Below are 18,617 nucleotides of genomic sequence, written 5' to 3'. Positions count from 1 at the left end.
AGGAAGTTATTTGTTCCTGTAATAAATTTATAATGAGATTTCGGTATAGTTTGATCAGGGCCCTGTCTCAGATTTTATAAGTTCCATCTTTTTTTGTGCCAGGCACCTCCTCACACAGTCTTTCTCAGGGTTGTTAGAAGGCCACAAGTGGAAACTAGCTCCTAGTGCTTCCTTGTTCTGTTGGCGGTGTCGGAGGAGGAGGAGGAGGAGGAGGAGGAGGAGGAGGAGGAGGAGGAGGAGGAGGAGGAGGAGGAGGAGGAGGAGGAGGAGGTTAAGAAGAGGAGGAGAAGGAGGACTTCAGCAGCAGCAGCAGCAGCAGCAGCAGCTAGTGACCATTACTAAAAGTCCCAGCTTTCCTCTGAGTGGACCATTGAAGTTGAAGTGTGGATCATAGTTTGGGTAACACTTCCACCACAGGAAGGGCATCCGGTATTCTGACTGGCTTACAGTCACCTCTCCTCTCATGTGAGAGAGTGCATTCTCTGCAAATCTAAAAGCTTCTCTATATGAAGCAGGTAGGGGAAGAGAAGAGATTTTGAGAAGACCTTGTGAATGAGAGATGCTAATTCATTTGGCTTCTGTTTTTTTCAGTAGTTTTGGGGGAGGGAGCAGTTGAGAAATTATTTTCCTTCCTTCCTTCCTTCCTTCCTTCCTTCCTTCCTTCCTTCCTTCCTTCCTTCCTTCCTTCCTTCCTTCCTTGGATGGACAGAATGCCTTTGTTTTGTTTATTTTTATGTAGTGCTGAGGATTGAACCCAGTGCCTCACACATGCCAGGCAAGTGATCTGCCACTGAGCTACAGCCCCAGCCCAAGAAATTATTTTCATTGATCACCTTTTCTCACTACACAAGCTTATTGCTTCTATGTACCATATTCCATGCGATCCTCTTGACAATACTAGGATGTAGATATTAACTCACTTAGCAAATTAGCAGCAGGGCCATTAACAAATTTGTTTTTCTCTGCTTCACATAGCTAGCAAAAATGCAGAACTCAATCCAAACTTGCCCTTTTTAGAGTCCTTGCTTTTTCTCTTATGTTCTTCAGGTTTTAAACTAGTTCATTTTTCTAAAATAATTTTGGGAGGAAGTTGCTAGAATTATCCTGGGAAGAAAACAGGTGCCTTCTACTCTCATAGATTAGAGGGAAAGCAAACGTGAATGAGTTATGCAAATGGGTATATAATTCAAACCGCGTAACTGCTCTGTAGTAAGCTCTGACCAAGATTAGGACTGTGCATGAGCAAGCTTTTTTAGGAGGTGACACTTGAGTGGGAACCTGAAGGGTGAAGGTAGTTTCAGTAGGCAAAACAACACAGAGCAGGAATTGCAGGCAGAATGAGCAGGGTATGCTCAAGACTGAATGGAGTCTTTTTTTGTTGGACCAGAGAGTGAATGCAGGGCAGTGATGTTAGACAATGATGTTAGATAGGCATGGTCCTGAAGGTTTTCACCTGGAGTGGAGAATTGATATTCCACAAGACCTCATTCTCTATGCTGTAAATGTTTTGAGAAAATTACTGAGGTAGCATTGTACTATATATTGCAGTTATTGCTCTAAATATTTATAGTGTTTTCTTAGCACATGTTTTTTTGCCTCAACAAAGCCTTACTTCAGATATAGAATCACTCAGTCTTGAATAGGACATTTTTTAGTCTTCATATGCCATGTGATTCACTTGTAGCAGATTTAAACTTTTTATAGAACCATTTGTAACTGGAACTCAGATATAAAACAGAGAAGTTAAATGTCTATAAATGTTAGTGAATATTCATCAAACGTATATTAAATCAGTTATAGCAGCAAAGTATGCAGAGAAAAGTCCAGACAATTATTTTTTTTTGGGGGGGGGAAGAACTATGGAAACAATATTTACATAATTAATTCATTGAAGGCATTAGTGTTTGACAATTTGACGTGTTCTGTCTACCATTTGTATCTTAATGAAATTGTATCTTTAATTTTTCATTGTTATTAAAGAACAAGAGAAATAGAATTTTATGCTGTTGACTCTTGGCGTGAGAATAAGGCAGAATAAAAGAAAAAAATTTTGCTCACTTAAAAAATAATACAAAGCTTGCATCAGTCTTACCAATAAAATCAGACTTAGTTCTCTCACATTCAGCCTTGTTGAGAAGATGGCTTACTTATAAGTCCAAGCATTTGAATTATTGTGTAATATTTAAGCACAGAATTTGCTGACTTGGCCTCTTTTCTAAAATAAAACAAACAGGAAAAATTACTTTTGATAACTTTAAAATATTTAAAAAATAACTTTTAAGTTATATAAGTTTTGGAAATAGGAACATATTATTAAGAAACTAGATATTTGTTGGGCAAGCATCTTTACTCGTTTATTTTTGTAAAGGGTAACAGGTTGTTTCATCGATGAGAAATAGATGTCTGTTTTTCTGGAATGAGAACTTGGTTCACTTGTCTTTGTGTTGAATGGATCTGAAGGAGGGCAGGGCAGATATCTGTGTACAGTTTCATTCAGGGTTTGAACTAAAGTATGCTTATTCCTTGCTTGGATACGTGATGTTGCAATAAATTCCTAATGAAATGCTTTACACACCACTTCCCCTTTTCGTTGAGAACCGATGTTCCTTTCCCTATATTTTCAAGTGTAAATAAATACTTTCAACTGTAGGGCACTCTTGACAAGTAAATTATTAGTCACCCTGAAATGCTAATGTTTCTACTCTTTCATGTAGAAGGAAATTGGTGTTTTCATTTTCTTTGGAACCTTGCAGAGAACTTCCATTCTATGGTATCAGTGCAGTGAATTTTAGCTCATATATTGGGATGGGAACAGTGCATCCATCACCTTCTTTATGTAGTGAAATTGAAAAAATCAGAGAACACATATAATTTGGGCATCATTCAAAAAAGGCTTGTGAAGCAATGTTCTTAAAGACTGTCCCAGAAGGAAGTATCCTATCAAGGATTGCCATTGTAGTGCTCTCAAGTTTTGCTAATTTTTTTCAAAATTCCATATTGAGTGATAGGTTACTGTTTCTAGGCGGTGGGATTCTGAGGTTGAAAACATCTGGTGTGTCTCTTCAGCTTCAGGGCAATAAATAAAGTGGGAAAGGAACTCTCTTGGCTGCCTTGGTAGTTGAAGTTTCAGAGAAATTTCTTCCTAAGAGTGAGTTTGGAAGGGAGAGTGTGTATGTTACTGGGAGGTAACTCTGCATAGGACTAATAATAATAATAATAATAATAATAATAATATTTTAATAATAGTAATATTTAGTAAAGCAACTATTATTTATTGACTATTTTGTCAGTTTTATTCCTAACTATATTTTGTGTATTCCTCATGATAACTGAGAGAGATAGGAACCCCAGAAGAGAAAACTGAGGCAGAGGAGAGTTAATTTTTTGGCACAAGGTCACATAGTAATGTTAGGTCTGAATTCAAATTCAGACAGTCTGGCTTCATTCTTTTGTGTGTGGGGGGAAAAAAAAAAAGAAGACATGTCCCAAGCTTGATGAAACTTTGAGTGGCTGGCAGTTAAGGTCTTGGTATTCCTGGGATTTGGGAGATAGTTATGGATTAGATCTTCAATAGCTTTAGCAGACATGTCAAGGATTTAGAAATGTACTCTGTAGAATTCATCTGTGTTTCTTGGAAATGATGTTCAGAGTTCGCCTTTGTCAGAGTCACCTGGAATACTTTTTAGATCACAAACCCTTTTCAGGTTTGTGATCTTCTAAATCAGATTCTCCCTGCCTCAGATTGTGTTCTGATAAAGACCTACAATGCCTGGCAGCAAGTACTACATTGTTTGTCTTTTGGCATTTAATTTTCTCAGTAAAAAATATCAGCCATAAAATATATCAAAAACCTGTATTTTCATGTATTTCAAATTGTGAAATTGTTAGGTTAAATTCAGAGAGCATAATCCCAAATCGAGTGTGGGTTTATGTTATCTGTACAGCTAGTAGATGGATTAAATTTAAATATGAGGAAAGGAATTTCCTTCTTCCTGGCTAGTAAGTACTCTAAAAGTCTGTGTGCGGACATTGGTAGCAGAAAGAATAGAAGGAATGCCTTAAGGGAGTAACCATAAGGTGATTTCTTTTATCTTAATGTGGAAATAAAACATTTTTTAATTGATTTTAAAAAATGACAGTGGAATGCATTACAGTTCTTATTATACATATACAGCACAATTTTTCATATCTGGTTGTACATAAAGTATGTTGACACCAATTCGTGTCTTCATACATGGACTTTGGATGATGATGTCTATCACATTCCACCAATAAAACATTTAATGACAGTGAAAGGGCAGGTTGTTATTAGGTTGTGGAAAGTTGTGAAGATTTGAAAAAAACTGGGAAGAAGAAGAAGACTCATAGATGAGTCTATGAGGGATGGGTTCTGAGGCTACTGGGAAAAATTGCTAATAGCCAGTATTGAGCACCATGTGTCCACATGTCACCAGACCCCCTCATGTCATTGTCCTTTCCAGCATCATTCAGAGCCCAGGTCTAGTAGTACAGAATGCCAAGCATGACTTGTCTATCCTTTGGATCTAGTAGGGTTGTGCAGGTGGTCTGCAAGGTAGGGGCTGCACAGAGGAGTGAACCTATAGTGGAGAGAGCTGTTTGGTATTTGTAGTCACATAAGGAAGGAACTGAAGCCCTGAGGGACCAGTAAAGACACAAAGAGTGAATGATCTGAGATTGTTAGACAGTAGGGATAAGGGAGTGAGTGCTGTTCTCCAGTGATAAGCACTAGTTAGAAAGTGGGATGCAGTCCATTGAGCTTTTCGACAGGGAGCAGTTCTGCCCTAAGTCAAGATCCAAGGTGTAGCCATGAATTTGGTGAGATAAAGGTAAGGGGAAAAAGTGCCGTGGAACTATGTGCAGTTTAACTATAGCTTGTCCATAGGATGTAGTGATATAAAAAGCAACAATCTGCCCTAGAAATCCTTAATTTTAGCTAAGTGACACAAAGATTGTAGCTAATAGTGGTGACAAATGAGGGTGCTGTAGTTGGTTGATCTGAATAATTAGAAAATGTTTTTTGAAAATGAACAGGATCATGAACATAAAGGTGAATGTTTTGGTCATTGAATGGCATTAAAATAGCAAACTGAGCTTCTAGGTTTCCTCAGTTCACCTCGAAATTTGAGATTACTAGGGGAGAAGCTAGCTGGCAGGGCTAGGAGGACAGTTTCTCTTTTACTCTCCACTGAAGAGCAGGGCAGACAGATTTCTAAGTGCTGCCATGGATGTTCTTCTAGTAAGCTCCAGGGTGTCTGGGGGTACGGTGTGGGGTTCATCTGCTGTCAGATTTCAGCTGTAGACTTGAGGTGAACAGAGAACATTGAGATCTGTGCTCATAAGCATCTTAGCTAGAGTGGAGGATTGATGTCATTGACTGTCATTTTTTTTTTTTTGTTAGCTTCTGCTATTTGCTTTTTTTCTCATGTAAATTTTAAAACAACTGGGAGAGAAAGAGATGTGGAGATGTAGTTTATTGGAAAGTTTTAGATTTTAGAGAGTAAGGTCAAAGGTATTTTTACAACAGAATGTTAGTTTTGCTTCTTCCTTCAAAACCTTTGGATGTAGTTGAAAAAACAAGAGCTCAGAATCCAGGAGGTTTTTTTTTTGTTAAGAATGGCAAAAAGTCACTGTGGATCCTACTAGTAAAATTCAGGCACTGGTTTAGCCCTCTGGAAAGGCCTTCATCTTCAAATCCAAGTTCACATCTCTTTTATGTTAAAACTGCCATCTTCCACCAACTCCTGATTGTTGAGGAATTAGATATGAGAACTTGAGTATGGAAGCATGACTAAACTTGTAGCATTTTATAAGGAGAAGGATGGTGAAGGAGCAACTGGTGAGTTAAAATACAGGAATGACCTTATGAATGAATTCAATTACAGGAGTAAACACACTACTATTTAAACAAAATGCAAGGTCAGGTAAATATTGAACACCTGAAGACTCCTCCAAGCCCGCCTCTGGGTCTACTCATTCTCTGGAGATCTTAGATGCTTTCAGAGGAGGAAAAGGTGAAATAACCATTTTGTTTGAAAATTATTGAGGTGTTAGAAATAATTGGTAGATTCTAGTTTTAAACTTGTGATTTTGAGGACCTCTCACTGTGCTGTGCAGGTAAATATATAAGAAACACCTATCGACTGACCGACTTTCTCTGACAGAGCCCCTTAATATAATTATAATATAGCACATTCCAGAATTCTGAAAGGTCCTCCTTCCCAGGAATAGGAGTGCAGAGCTTGCTTCAAGGTTTTCTTTCTTCTCAGGCTCAGCTTCTTTGGCATCCACTTGACAATTTCTTTTGCCTGCTTTGTAGTATTAAGTGCAGCATAACACTAACGTTGAAAACCACTTAAGCTTTGCACTTTGTACTTTTTTGGCCCTGCCTGTTGGATCCTCTGGCATCATCATGCATGTCTGCTTCTACTGGATTGCTTCCTTTCGAACCCTGTAAGCTACAAAGTGAAACTGATTAGGATTTTCCAGTTGTGGTAATTTTCCTTCTGGTATTCTACCAAGAAAATGCTGTAGCACAAGGAGCTGATGAATCATTTTGCAGTGCTTTTTTTTTTTTTCTCCTTGTATTTGAAAAAGTAGGTATGGTTATGAACATGGACATTGTCTCTCAATATCATGAGTACAATACTACCATACAGTAAAGTCATCAGTGTTACCTTTGGTCTCTCATAAATGTAATATATTTAATTTTTTTTAAGCAAATTGAGTTTTCCAGAGACATTTCATTCATGTAAAATTTCACTAATGTAAATTTTAATTTGCTTGTGCTGGGACTAAAATTCCCGAGCACCTGCTGCTCTGTGTCTGGCATTGTCCTAGGGGCCTTACACCTGTTAAACCATTAAATCATCACAGCAGGCACAGAAGTCACAGGTATGGATTCTAACATTTCACTGAAAAGCATTTGAAGCTGAGTATTTTGAAGTAACTTTTCCTATAGCACTCGGCTATGAAGTCTCAAAGTTAGAATCTGACTCCTTTTTGTGTGACTCAGGCTAAAGCAGGCTGCATAATTGGTGGTAGATAAAGGAACAAATTCAGGCTTCATTTTGTTTTTAGGCATGATTTGAAAAACAAAGCCAACTGCCGTTGGTTGAGATGGAAGGCTGTCGGGAATTAATTCAGCTTACTACTGAGTATAATCTTTGGCAAGGTTCCGGGCTTCTGCCACATAGTACTGCCAGATCAGAAGGGGTGCTCTGATCAGTAATTTCATTTCTATATAATTGTTTACTGTGTAAACAAGTGAACCATGGGAAAAAATTCATATGGGGCCAGAGTGTATATTTCCCTAACTTGTTGGAGGCACTGCTGGCATGGACATTCTATCTGCTTGTTATTGGCATTTAACTCAGAGCCATGATTCCCAAAGCTAGGATCTTGGCTGGGGTCCAGCATCTGCCATTTGTTCCTGCCTTCTCAGTCCCATTACATATTTTCCCAGTAATATTTGCTTATATTTTATACTATTGTGATACCTTCTTAATCTGATCTCTCTTCTCTCTATCCTAAGTACTATCTACTAGAGTAATTTTTTTTTCAAAATACAATTCTGCCTTACAATCCTGTGTTTCATATTCTGGTTCTTTTGTATAATATTCTTGAAATGAAAAATTTATAGAGATGGAAAGCTGATTAGTGGTTGCCTGGTGTTAGGGATGTTGGGATGAAAGGGAGTTCAAAGTTCCTCTCAAAGGGTAGCCAGCATGATGCAAATCTTTGAATAGTTCTATATCTAGATTTGTGGGGTTGGTTATATGAAGCATGTGTGATAAAATGACAAAACTACACACAAACTTATCAGTTTCCTGGCTTCAGTGTTCTACTGTAGGTACCTAATGTGTATGTAATAGGGAAAAGTAGATGAAAGATAGAGGAGATCTCTTTGTATAGTTTTTGTAATTTCATGTGAATCTCTGTTAACAAATTAAAAATTAAAAAAAAAACTTGTTTAAACTGTCAAGTTGGGCTGGAGTTGTAGCTCAGTGGTAGAGAGCTTACCCAGGATATATGAGTCACTGGGTTCAATTCTTAGAACCACATATAAATAAATAAAATAAAGATCATCGACAACTAAAAAGAATGTACATTTAAAAAAAACCTGTCAAATTTCTTTGTCTCTCATATCCACTATTTCATATTCTCTGTTTCTCTTGAATTAATTGTCCAAAGTTGTCTTCTATAAATCTTTTTACTTCAGTATTACTTCATGTTAACATAGTATTTGGCTTATTTCAGGTTACCAAAAATTGCTCCTTGAATTGATCATGGAACAATTAAATATGCTTTGATCTCATTACTAATCATCCGTCTTTCCTACTAATTTTTTGGTCTTTCTTGTCTCTGTCTACACTTTTTCAAGAACTAAGCAGCATGACAGGAATTTGATGGTGGAATCTTGGGGACTTGGGCTTGCGGACTTGCCTGGGATGTTGCCCTACTCATGATCGTTGTCTCAAAACACTAAATCCGGTCGCCTATTCTAAAAGTCAGGGACTTTTTGAGAACTTCAGACTCGGTGCCATGAAATCAAGATGAGTCAGGAAACCCAGAATAGGAACTGTGCTTCTACTCATTCAAATTTATTGAGAATTTTAGCTCAGTATATGATTTTTCTTTGTATTCTGCAGTTATAATGTTCTGTAAAAATATTTCAGACCTTCTGTGTCTTTTACGATTTATTGTTTAGTTTCTTTGTATTTTGATAGGGTTCTATCAATTATTCAAACTGTGATTGTGGAAGTTGTCTACTTCTCCCTGTGATTCTGTTAAGTTTTGCTTCATATAATCTGCAGCTCTGTTATTATTAGGTAAATAAATATTTATGATTGTTATGCCTTCTTCCTGATAAATTGACCTTTTCTAAAAATGTTGGGGATTGAGCCTAGGGCCTATAAGTCATCATTCTGAATGATCCCTTTATGTCTTTGTCTTCAGCATCTCATGCTTACTGTTTGTACCGTCTATTATCTTTTTTATTCTTTACTTTCTTTCTGTGACTTTATATTTCACATGGATCCCTTAGAGACAGTTACTATTATTACTTTTTAAAATCAGTCTGGCCATCTTGTCCTTTTACACAGTGTGTCTAGTTCCTTAACATTTCATGTCTTTGCTGGTATGGCTAGATCCAGGCTTCATTTACTATTTGCTTTTAATTTGTCCATTTTGTTTTGTTTTCCCTGTGTTCTTCTTTTATTGCCTTCATTTGGGTTGTATGTTCCAAAACGAGTTTTAAAATTCCAGTTTAATTTATAAATTACCTTTTCTTTTGTTAAGTAGCTATATATCCTCGACTTCTCTTTTGAGTTGTTTAGGATTTTTATTATGTCAATTCATTTAACATGCAAGGACCCTGCTCCTGTGTATGGCACTTGTCTCCTCTGAAACATAGCCATCATGCTATAATTGTTATATGTCTAACATTCACCTATGCTTTAAATCCTGCAGTGAAGTATTGTAAAACTTTATGATAAAGGGAGAACTTTGTTAAGGATATGGCAAGTTCTGCTGTGGACAGATTTTCTCTTATCTGAAAGTTTATTTTGCCTTCATTGATGGGTATGTGGTCTTTTTTCTTTGATCCTGGACTCCAGAATGACAGCTGTTCACCTCTGCTGAAGTTGGAAGTCTTCACTGATGCTTATCATTGTTTCTTTGCATGTAATGTATAGTTTCTTTCATAATTTCCCCCCTTATATTTAGTTTTCAGGAATTTGTGCGTTTGGGTATCATTTTCTTTACATTCCTGTTTGGTGCATAGGTTTTGAGTCTCTTCAAACCATACACCTGTCTTTCACCCAACCTGGGAAATTTTCAGTTCCTCTTTCCTACATTATTCTCTCTTCTCAAGTTTTCTACTAGGCCTTCTGAAACAAATTACATAAATGTTTACTCTTTTGCTTGTGCCCCACATTGATGGTCGTGTTCATGTTTGTTTTTATCCTTTTCTGATTGGATTTTCCTTTACATACTTAAAGTTTGTGTAACTATTTTAATGTCATTGTGGGCTAATTCCAATACTTGGATTGGAATATTTTCTTCATTTGACTACAGATTACATTTTTCAGTTTGTGCACAGATTGCTTTGACTTTCAATTGTATTGGGTTCACTTTAAAAGACATTTTTTAATAAAATCTGTATCAAAAGAATTCAGTTTTTTTCCCCTTAACAGGCAGTTGTTTTTGCTGAACTCAAACAGAATTTTTGCTTTTTTTGTGGCTGGTGACTGCTCTATTGATTCACTCAAATAACTAGTATTGAATATGTGCTCTGTGTCATGCACTAAAATAGGTGACTATGCTACAAGTATAAACAGACAGGCCATAACCTCAAGAGATATGCTGTTGGTTGATTGACATATAAAATTGAACTAATAAGTATGCTAAATTCCTATATGCTACATTAGATAAGTTCGTAGAAGCAATGATGTTACTGAGAAAAGCAGTTCTGAAATTGCTAAAATGCAACTTAAAAATTATTTTTGAAACAGTTTAATCCTTGTGAGACTAAAAGGTAGTTTATTTGTTGTATAGAGTGGTGATGAAAGATTGACTGATGAAGAATACCTCTTAAAAGTTTTAATTCTTGAATTAAATAGAAGGAATACATGCCTCTCTTTCCTACCGGGGCATCTAACCCTGGGGGGCTTTAGCTCTGAGCCACATACCCAGTCCTTGTGCACTTTTGAGATAGGTTCTTGCTGAATTGCACAGGCTGGCCTCAAACTCATGATCCTTCTGCCTCAGCTTCCCAGGTAGCTGGGATTACAGCTGTGCACCATTATACCTGTCAGTGAAATGCGTTTTGATATGAAAAGAGGATATAAGAAAATCTAAGCATACCAAACAAATGTTTATAAGTAACATTTTAGAGATTATGGAAATAAAAAAAGACATATATGCTAGAAAAAGTATGACTTGGAAGAAAGAAATTTCAAAACCGTTAACAGAAAGATCCATTTAAAACTCTGCAAGTATGTATTAAAAATCTGTAAGCTCCCTATGTCACTGACAAATGAGGTTTTCAGGATCTTGTCTGGTCTTAATTTTATTTTAATCGGTGTAAATGAATGTATAACATTGGGTTTGTTATGCTTTTGTAAGAGCATGTCTGCTTTCACAATAACTTAAAACTTTCTTTTCCTATTTTAACAGTGTATCCTACTCAGTACATGTGTCTGAAGATTACCCAGGTATGCTTTCCTTTTTTTTTTTTGTTACAAATATTCATGTTCTAACTCCTTGGAATGTTCTTTTCCCCTTCTGGAGATATAAATATAAATATAGTGAGTGGTGAAGTGTTGACAGAGGAAGTCTTAAAAGATATAGAAATCTGTTGATTACTTGTGAAGTACATGTGTTAATCTGAGACATAGTTCAGAGTCAAAACAATTTACCATTAAAAAGCACTTATATGAGTTCATGTGATATCTTCAGCCTGTATCAATACATCATTACAATTAAAGATTATCTGAACTGGTGTAGTCATTAGTTTTGGACATTATTTGGCTTTTCATAATATACAAATACAGGTAATACTTATTTGTTCTTTCTCTTTCCCTCCCTCTCTCCTAACTACTTAAAATTATTTTTCTATGCTCTCCATATGTTTTGAACATAATATTATAAAAAAACTATTTTACAATAATACAATGGGGATTGTTCATTATTAAGGGCATGCCTATTTTTAGAGAGTAATATAGAAAGCATACTTGGCATGCTTTACTGGATGAGAAAAATCAAATATTTGTAAAGAAAAATATTGTTGGTAGATGGACATGAAGTCATTGTACTTATTATGATATTATATGTTTTGGATCCCGAATTCTTGTAAGTTATCCTTGGAAAATAAAAGACCTACTTCTTACTGTAAAAACTGTATTTATTGTGCTTCTCATCTGGGCTTCTTGGAGAGATGTTAACAATGAGAGGGGCAAAAGTTTAAATCAAGGTGCTAGAAGTAATGCCACAAATCAAAGCCTAATTTGAAGATGTTAAGTGAATTATTCTGTGGTATTAGATATAAAGAAGATGCATTTAGTGTACCAGGTGTACCAAATGCTTAGCGCCCTCTTGTGGCCAAGAGGTATTAATTGGGTTTTTCCTGCATTTCACAGAAGCATTTGGAAATATTAATATGTAAAAATTGAAATTTTAAAACAAAGTTTTTGTTATTATTTGTGCCGTTTTTTCCACTGAATTTTACTTCCTGGAACAAGTTTGTAGTGAATTTAAAATATGATTTCCCCAAAGAGGAGGAGTATACATAAATAAACACTGTATTTGATCTACTTGATCAAAAAGTTGGTTTAGGTAGGCTGTAGTAAAATACAAGGAGGGATGAAGGAGATTAGAGCATTGGGTTTTAAGTACTGGGGCAGAATAGTGAATTGGTTCTTGTGTCTAGTATACCAAAACACACTGTACACAGCCCAGCTTACCAAAATATTTCCACATAATTTCAGGGGATTCTAAATGCCTGCCTGTGTGAAAGGCCAAACAGGGGCAGTCATAATCTTCAAACTTGAAGAAATGTGCTGAGAGATTAAATAATATTTCCCAAGGAAATAAAATTTGATGGCTAAAAAAAGTCTACAATTCAGTTTTGATTCCTGTTGCTTCTTAGGAAGAAGCAGTATTAGCATTTTTATAGTGATTTCTTCAAAGTGAAAGTTAATATGATAACATTTCCATCATTACTCAATTTTAATCCATGTGTATATTTACAAAGATTTGTTAAGTCATGCTTAACTTTTCAAAAGACAGCATTATATAAAATCATGTTTGCTCTTTGTTTCCAACATTCATACCTGTATGTTTATTTATTTTTCTTCTTCCTTTCTGGCATTGGTTAGAAGTTCCGGAATAAGTTTTAATAATGAATGGGGTGCCTGGGATGAGTGTAGGAACTTTAGATTGGGAAAAGGGAAGAGAGAAGAAGGGAAGGGAGTAGGAAAGATGGTGGAATGAGACGGACATCATTACATGTTTGTACATGTATGATTGCACAAATGGTGTGGCCCTACTTTATATACAACCAGAGAAGTGAAAAATTGTGCTCCATTTGTGTACAGTGATTCAAAGAGCATTTTACTGTCATGTACAACTGATTAGAACAAATAAATAAGTAAAAATAATTTTAATAATAGGTATGAACATTGGCAGCTTTGTACCTTTTCTCAAAATTAACATGTTTCCAATTGCTTTCACAAAATCAAGTATCATTCCTTTTCTCATTTGTCACTTTTTGTTTAAAAACTTAAGGAATAGTAAATACTCATTAACTTCTTAGTAGGAAAACTATTGGAGTATTGTGTATTTTCGCCTTTAAAAATAAGGTGACATGTTACTTTCCAGGTGTCTAAATGGTGATCTATAAAAATTATGTGTGTTGTTGTCGTATACTTTGGCATGATAGACTTTTGGTTCCTGATGGAAGTAAACTGTTACACTTGGAGCAAGCAAGCCTGTCCAAGACGTGTATCATTATAGTGATAGTTCCAGGGCAATTCTCTACCACAACTGTTCTGTTTTTCTCTTTCTTAGACATCTTTTAACTTGTGTTCTTCCTTAAAGTCACTATGTTGCTTAAATGGCCATTTTTTAAAAAAAGTAAACAGTATTTGATTTGGAGTTGTTAAAAAACAAAAAATCTTGTGTGTCTGTGTGATTATTTCTCCTTTCTTACTTTTTTTTTGGGGTGGGATGACAAGGATTGATACAGGGGCATTTGGCCACTGAGCCACATCCCCAGTGGGCCCCCCCCACCCTTAAATATTTATATTTTAGTTGTATTTTTGACATAATACCTTTATTCCATTCATTCATTTTTATGTGGTGCTGAGGATTGAACCCAGGGCCTTGCATGTGGGATTAGAGCACTTTTGTTGTGTTTTATTTAGAGACAAGGTCTCACTCATTTAGTTGCTTCACGCCTCGCCATTGCTGAGGCTGGCTTTGAACTCCTGTCTTGGGATTACAGGCATGCGCCACCACGCCCAACTCCTTTCCTATTTCTGTTGTTTTTATTTGTTCTTGTCCTCCTCCACCACTGGTTTGTCTTCCAAAACATTTGTCTGTTTAAATTTCTTTTTAAATAATTAGCTCTTTTTATAGTTGGTTTTTAAGCACTAGTGTGGTAATCTCAACATTACTTTTATTAATACCTTCAGATAATGCTCCTTAGGATTTTTGCTCCTCTACTTTTTTGTGATTATATATTTTAGTGATTAGATCATCATCTAAACTTAGTGATTAGATAATCACTAAAATATATAATATATTATGAGCTTTTCTTTGCTCTATGTAAATGTATCAGCATTATTCTTTTTTTAAAAAAATATTTATTTAGTTGTAGATGAGCACACAGTATATTTTTATTTTTATGTGATGCTGGGGATTGAACCCAGTACCTCACACATGCAAGTTAAGCACTTTACCATTGAGCTACAGCCCCAGCCCCAGCATTATTCTTTAGAATAAGAATTAAGTCACCTTAGCTTATGTCCCTAGGGGTGGATTTATCATTTTACAATTTTGCTCTGCTAGTTAGCCTTTGCCATCTATTGATACTTATTTCATAGTTTGTGAAAATTACAATTCCATTTTATTGAGTCAGGCACACACAATGGCATGAATGTAAATGAGAAACCAAATGATATGTTGACTCTTCAAAATAAAGTGAATAAATAGAGCAGCTTTCTGTCTTGTTTTTTTTTTTTTTTTTTTGTGGATTTTATAGAGGAGATCTTTTTGGGGGGGTAGTGGAATAAAGAGCAGATGTACGCTATGTAAGTCACAGGTTGGCTCTGCTATAGTAAAATAGCGAAAGTCTTACTACTCATCTGTTCCCACCTTTAATTAGGAGGCTTACCTACTGATGAGAGTGAATTCTCTCACCTCTTCTATATTCCTCACTAGGATCTAGAGGAGTGAGGAGACAGTTTCTGGGTTCTCTGGTTCTTGTAAATCCCAAAGTCTTGACTTAGGTCACATATTTGAACATTGAAATAGCTTTGTGTATAAATCATTTAAAAATTAGAATCCTATACAGTCTCTTATCAAGTTAGAAACTCTAAAGTATAATTGTTTAAATACTTAAGAAGCATTTATATTTTGTAAGACTGTATTGTTATTTCAAAAAACATAATGACAAATTTTGTGTTTGAATTCAGAAATATTTGAGCTTCATCACTTTCTACTGGTATAATTAATTAATTACTTAAGTAATTTGAACAGATGACTTAATATCTCTGTCTCTATATACTAATCTAAAATAGAAATAATAATTGACTTGCTTAGGAGATGACTTGAAATTACATAGAAAATTCAAGGAAAATATATAGGATCATACCAAATCTATGTAATTATTGCTTATAATTGTCATTTCTTTTAAATTACATAGTAATGAAGAATGGAATGACTTAAATTATGCTGCATTTGAAGTAGAATGAAAACAGTAGTTTAAAAGGGGCTTTTCTGTAGCTCTCTACTTATCTTTCCCAGTTGTCTATGAAAGTTCTGGTAATATGTGAATCCTTTGGTAGGAAAGCGAAGAGAAAAATATTCATATTGTTGCCAGCTTTAATAAAGATCTGTTAGTCTACAAAATGTACACATTAAATAACCTATTTCCAGAGGTCTCAAAGCAAGACAAATCAAAATTGACAGTTTTGGGGTCAAGTAGAATTCCATTGAGGAAATTTATTTTGAAAACATCCTGTTTCTGTTACCGTAAATGTATTCCGTAACCCTAATTATGTCCTACTTTGCCATTTCTAAATGATGATAATATTACAGGTGGCAAAATAATTCAAGGAAGATTTATATATAACTTTATAAAAAATGTGTATTGTTTAGTTGTTCATGGACCTTAATTTTATTTATTTATTTTTATGTGGTGCTGAGAATCTAACCCAGTGCCTCACACGTGCTATGCAACCGCTTTACCACTGAGCTACAACTCCAGCCCCAGGAAAATTTATAAGTAATTGCTTATTTATTTTTGGTATTGGGAATTGAACCAGGTGTGCTCTACCACTGAGCTGTATCCCTAGTCCTTTTTATTATTTTGATATAGGATCTCTCTAAGTTGCTGAGGATGGCTTCAAACTTGGCAGTGCTCCTGCTTCAGCCTGTCAAGTACTGGGATTACAGGCATGTACCAGCAGGCCCTGCTGATGTTGTTAACAACAATAACAACAACAAAAAGAAAAACAGAATGGATTGGTACTGTTGTTGCAACCTCAGAGATCATCAACACGCCCTCCTTGTTTAAAGCTAAGATTCAAATCTCCTCAGTAACATATCTAACATCACCCATGCTGTGTATTAGGACCTTGGAACTTTTTCATTTTATAAGTGAATGTTTTAGAAACACCTGGTTTCCCTTTGACCACCATCTTTATATTTCTCCCCAATCTGCAGGCCCTGGCAACCACTGTTCTACTCTTAGTCTTTTCCAGTTCAGTTTTTTTTAAAAGGGTCCATGTATATGAGATGAAATATTTGTTTCTGGCTTATTTCTGGGGATGTGGCTCATGTGGTTAAGCATCCCTGCGTTCAATTCCTGGAATCAAAAAAAGAAAGAAAAAAAATAAAAGGGTATGTCTTTGTGATCTGATGAGGCCCATTATAACATGGAAGTAATTTAATTGTTAATGACATGAAATCTGAGAACATCTTGATTTTTGGTTATCTTAAATCAAATATATATTCACATTATATTATATTGCATCAAATCATTGTTCTATGGTTTACTTGTACTTTTTTTGGTGGATTTTATATTGTAAGATTTGTTCTCCCCCACCCCCCAGTAATGAATAGAGAATAGTTGTATACATTACTTTACATGAGCCATTTTGATAGAAAATTTTTAAGTTATTCACTGTTTATTTCCTTTTAAAATTTTTGACTTAGAACTTTATAATCATACATAGTATTTGGGATTACCCTGATAAGTGCATACTGGAAATGAAATTTTAGTTCACGAATGTTCAATCTGCCTGTTTTTTTTTTTGTTTGGTTTGAGGGGGCATGGTGCTGGGGATTAACACATGGTAGGCAAATACTTGACCTCTGAGCTATACCCAGGATCTTAACACATGTTAGGCAAACACTTGACCACTCAGCTTCATGATATCTTAAGAATATCTTAATTTGCCTGTCTCTAGAAGGCTTCAGTAAAATCTCCATCATCCCACAATGCCAGGAATTGCATGATACCGCCCACTTTATGGATCATTCAAGATCATCACTTCTAGCTGGTGGTCAGCTGCTACTTTTTGTTTTTCTAAAGCTCCCTTTTTATACTTATTTTCTCCCTACTTTACTCCAGTGAATCCATTCTGCAAAAGTAAAACATAATTATGTTGATTTAGTAGTAAATAACTTTGAATTACTAACAGGGAAAGACTTAAAAAAAAATCTGGCTCTAATGGAAAGGTTTTATGCTTACCTGAAAGTACAAGGTTATGGCCAGAAGTGATTCTTGATAAATGGTCAACTAGCAGGCTAAAACATTAACTAAAATAAATTATAGTAAATGTGTTTCTTAATCTGTGGTCCCACTTGATAGGCATGAAAATTTCATAACCTCCTTGATGGTATTTGAACATTAAATAAAGCACTATTTGTGATTAACAGTAGTCAAAGCCATGAGGCAGAGTTGTTTTGTTTCAGGGGTAATCAACTCCCACTCCTCTCTCCTTCCTGAATAACTGTTAAAGACTTAATGTCTGTTGAGAGTCTTTTTGCAGTTAAGCTGTAGGTGCATATTTCTATCATTGACTTATTCTCAAAGTCTAAAAACAGTACAGATGTTTTTTCAGAAATAAAGTAATGACTTAGATAACTATCAATTAAGAATCATGTTCTCACTGTACTGACACAATATTATGAAAAGCTGGCTCAGAAAGATCTTGTAACATGTATTCCTTCAGTCATCTCAACATTTTCCCTTCGCAGAAATTGATCCATGTTTCTATTATTCACCAGTAATATTTTATTTATACAATTTAGTAGGTCCTTGATGAGTGCATTATAGAATCATCATTAATGAATTAGTTCATTAAATAGCTGTCTTACAGATTCTCTGCAGTCAGAAATGAGAAAAGGACAGTAAATACCTGTCTATTATATTTCCATATACTTGTAGATATGTGTCTATCAGAACAAAGTGTTGAACTTATATATTATTTTTCCAGAAGAAACAAACAATAAATAAGAAATGCAAGGACTCATGGAATATTCTAATACTCTGCATACTCAACTTGAATAATGAAGATAAATAAAATTAATTTAGGGAAGAATGATAATTAATAATTATTATGAATGATAATTATGTTCTTTATATCAATTAAAAAAATATACAGTAGAGGGCTGGGGATATAGCTCAGTTGGTGGAATGCTTGCCTTGTATTCATAAGGCCCTGGGTTCAATCTCCAGCAGCGGCACCACCATCATCACCACCACCACCACCACCACCACCACCACCAACAACAACAACAACAAAAACCAGCGATAGAACATTATGATTTCAACAGAATCTTCAGTTCAAATTCTTAACATGATTTGA

General features: G+C 35.3%; 1 protein-coding gene across 3 annotated transcripts in view; it reads left to right on the top strand.

The window, feature by feature from the left end:
* Window positions 1-18,617, top strand: part of Parp8 (poly(ADP-ribose) polymerase family member 8) — a 164,242-nt gene that overhangs the window by 82,423 nt on the left and 63,202 nt on the right. For all 3 annotated transcript variants that reach the window (XM_040271765.2, XM_021722519.3, XM_005319650.5), the window contains exon 4: window positions 11,197-11,234. In XM_040271765.2, coding sequence (XP_040127699.2) covers window positions 11,197-11,234 — 38 coding nt within the window. The remainder of the gene's footprint in view (window positions 1-11,196; window positions 11,235-18,617) is intronic.

The sequence above is a fragment of the Ictidomys tridecemlineatus genome, chromosome 1 (assembly GCF_052094955.1).
Source record: "Ictidomys tridecemlineatus isolate mIctTri1 chromosome 1, mIctTri1.hap1, whole genome shotgun sequence".
NCBI classification, from domain to species: domain Eukaryota; kingdom Metazoa; phylum Chordata; class Mammalia; order Rodentia; family Sciuridae; genus Ictidomys; species Ictidomys tridecemlineatus.
Note: the sequence above shows the minus strand (reverse complement) of the source record. Positions and strands in the feature narration are given on the sequence as shown.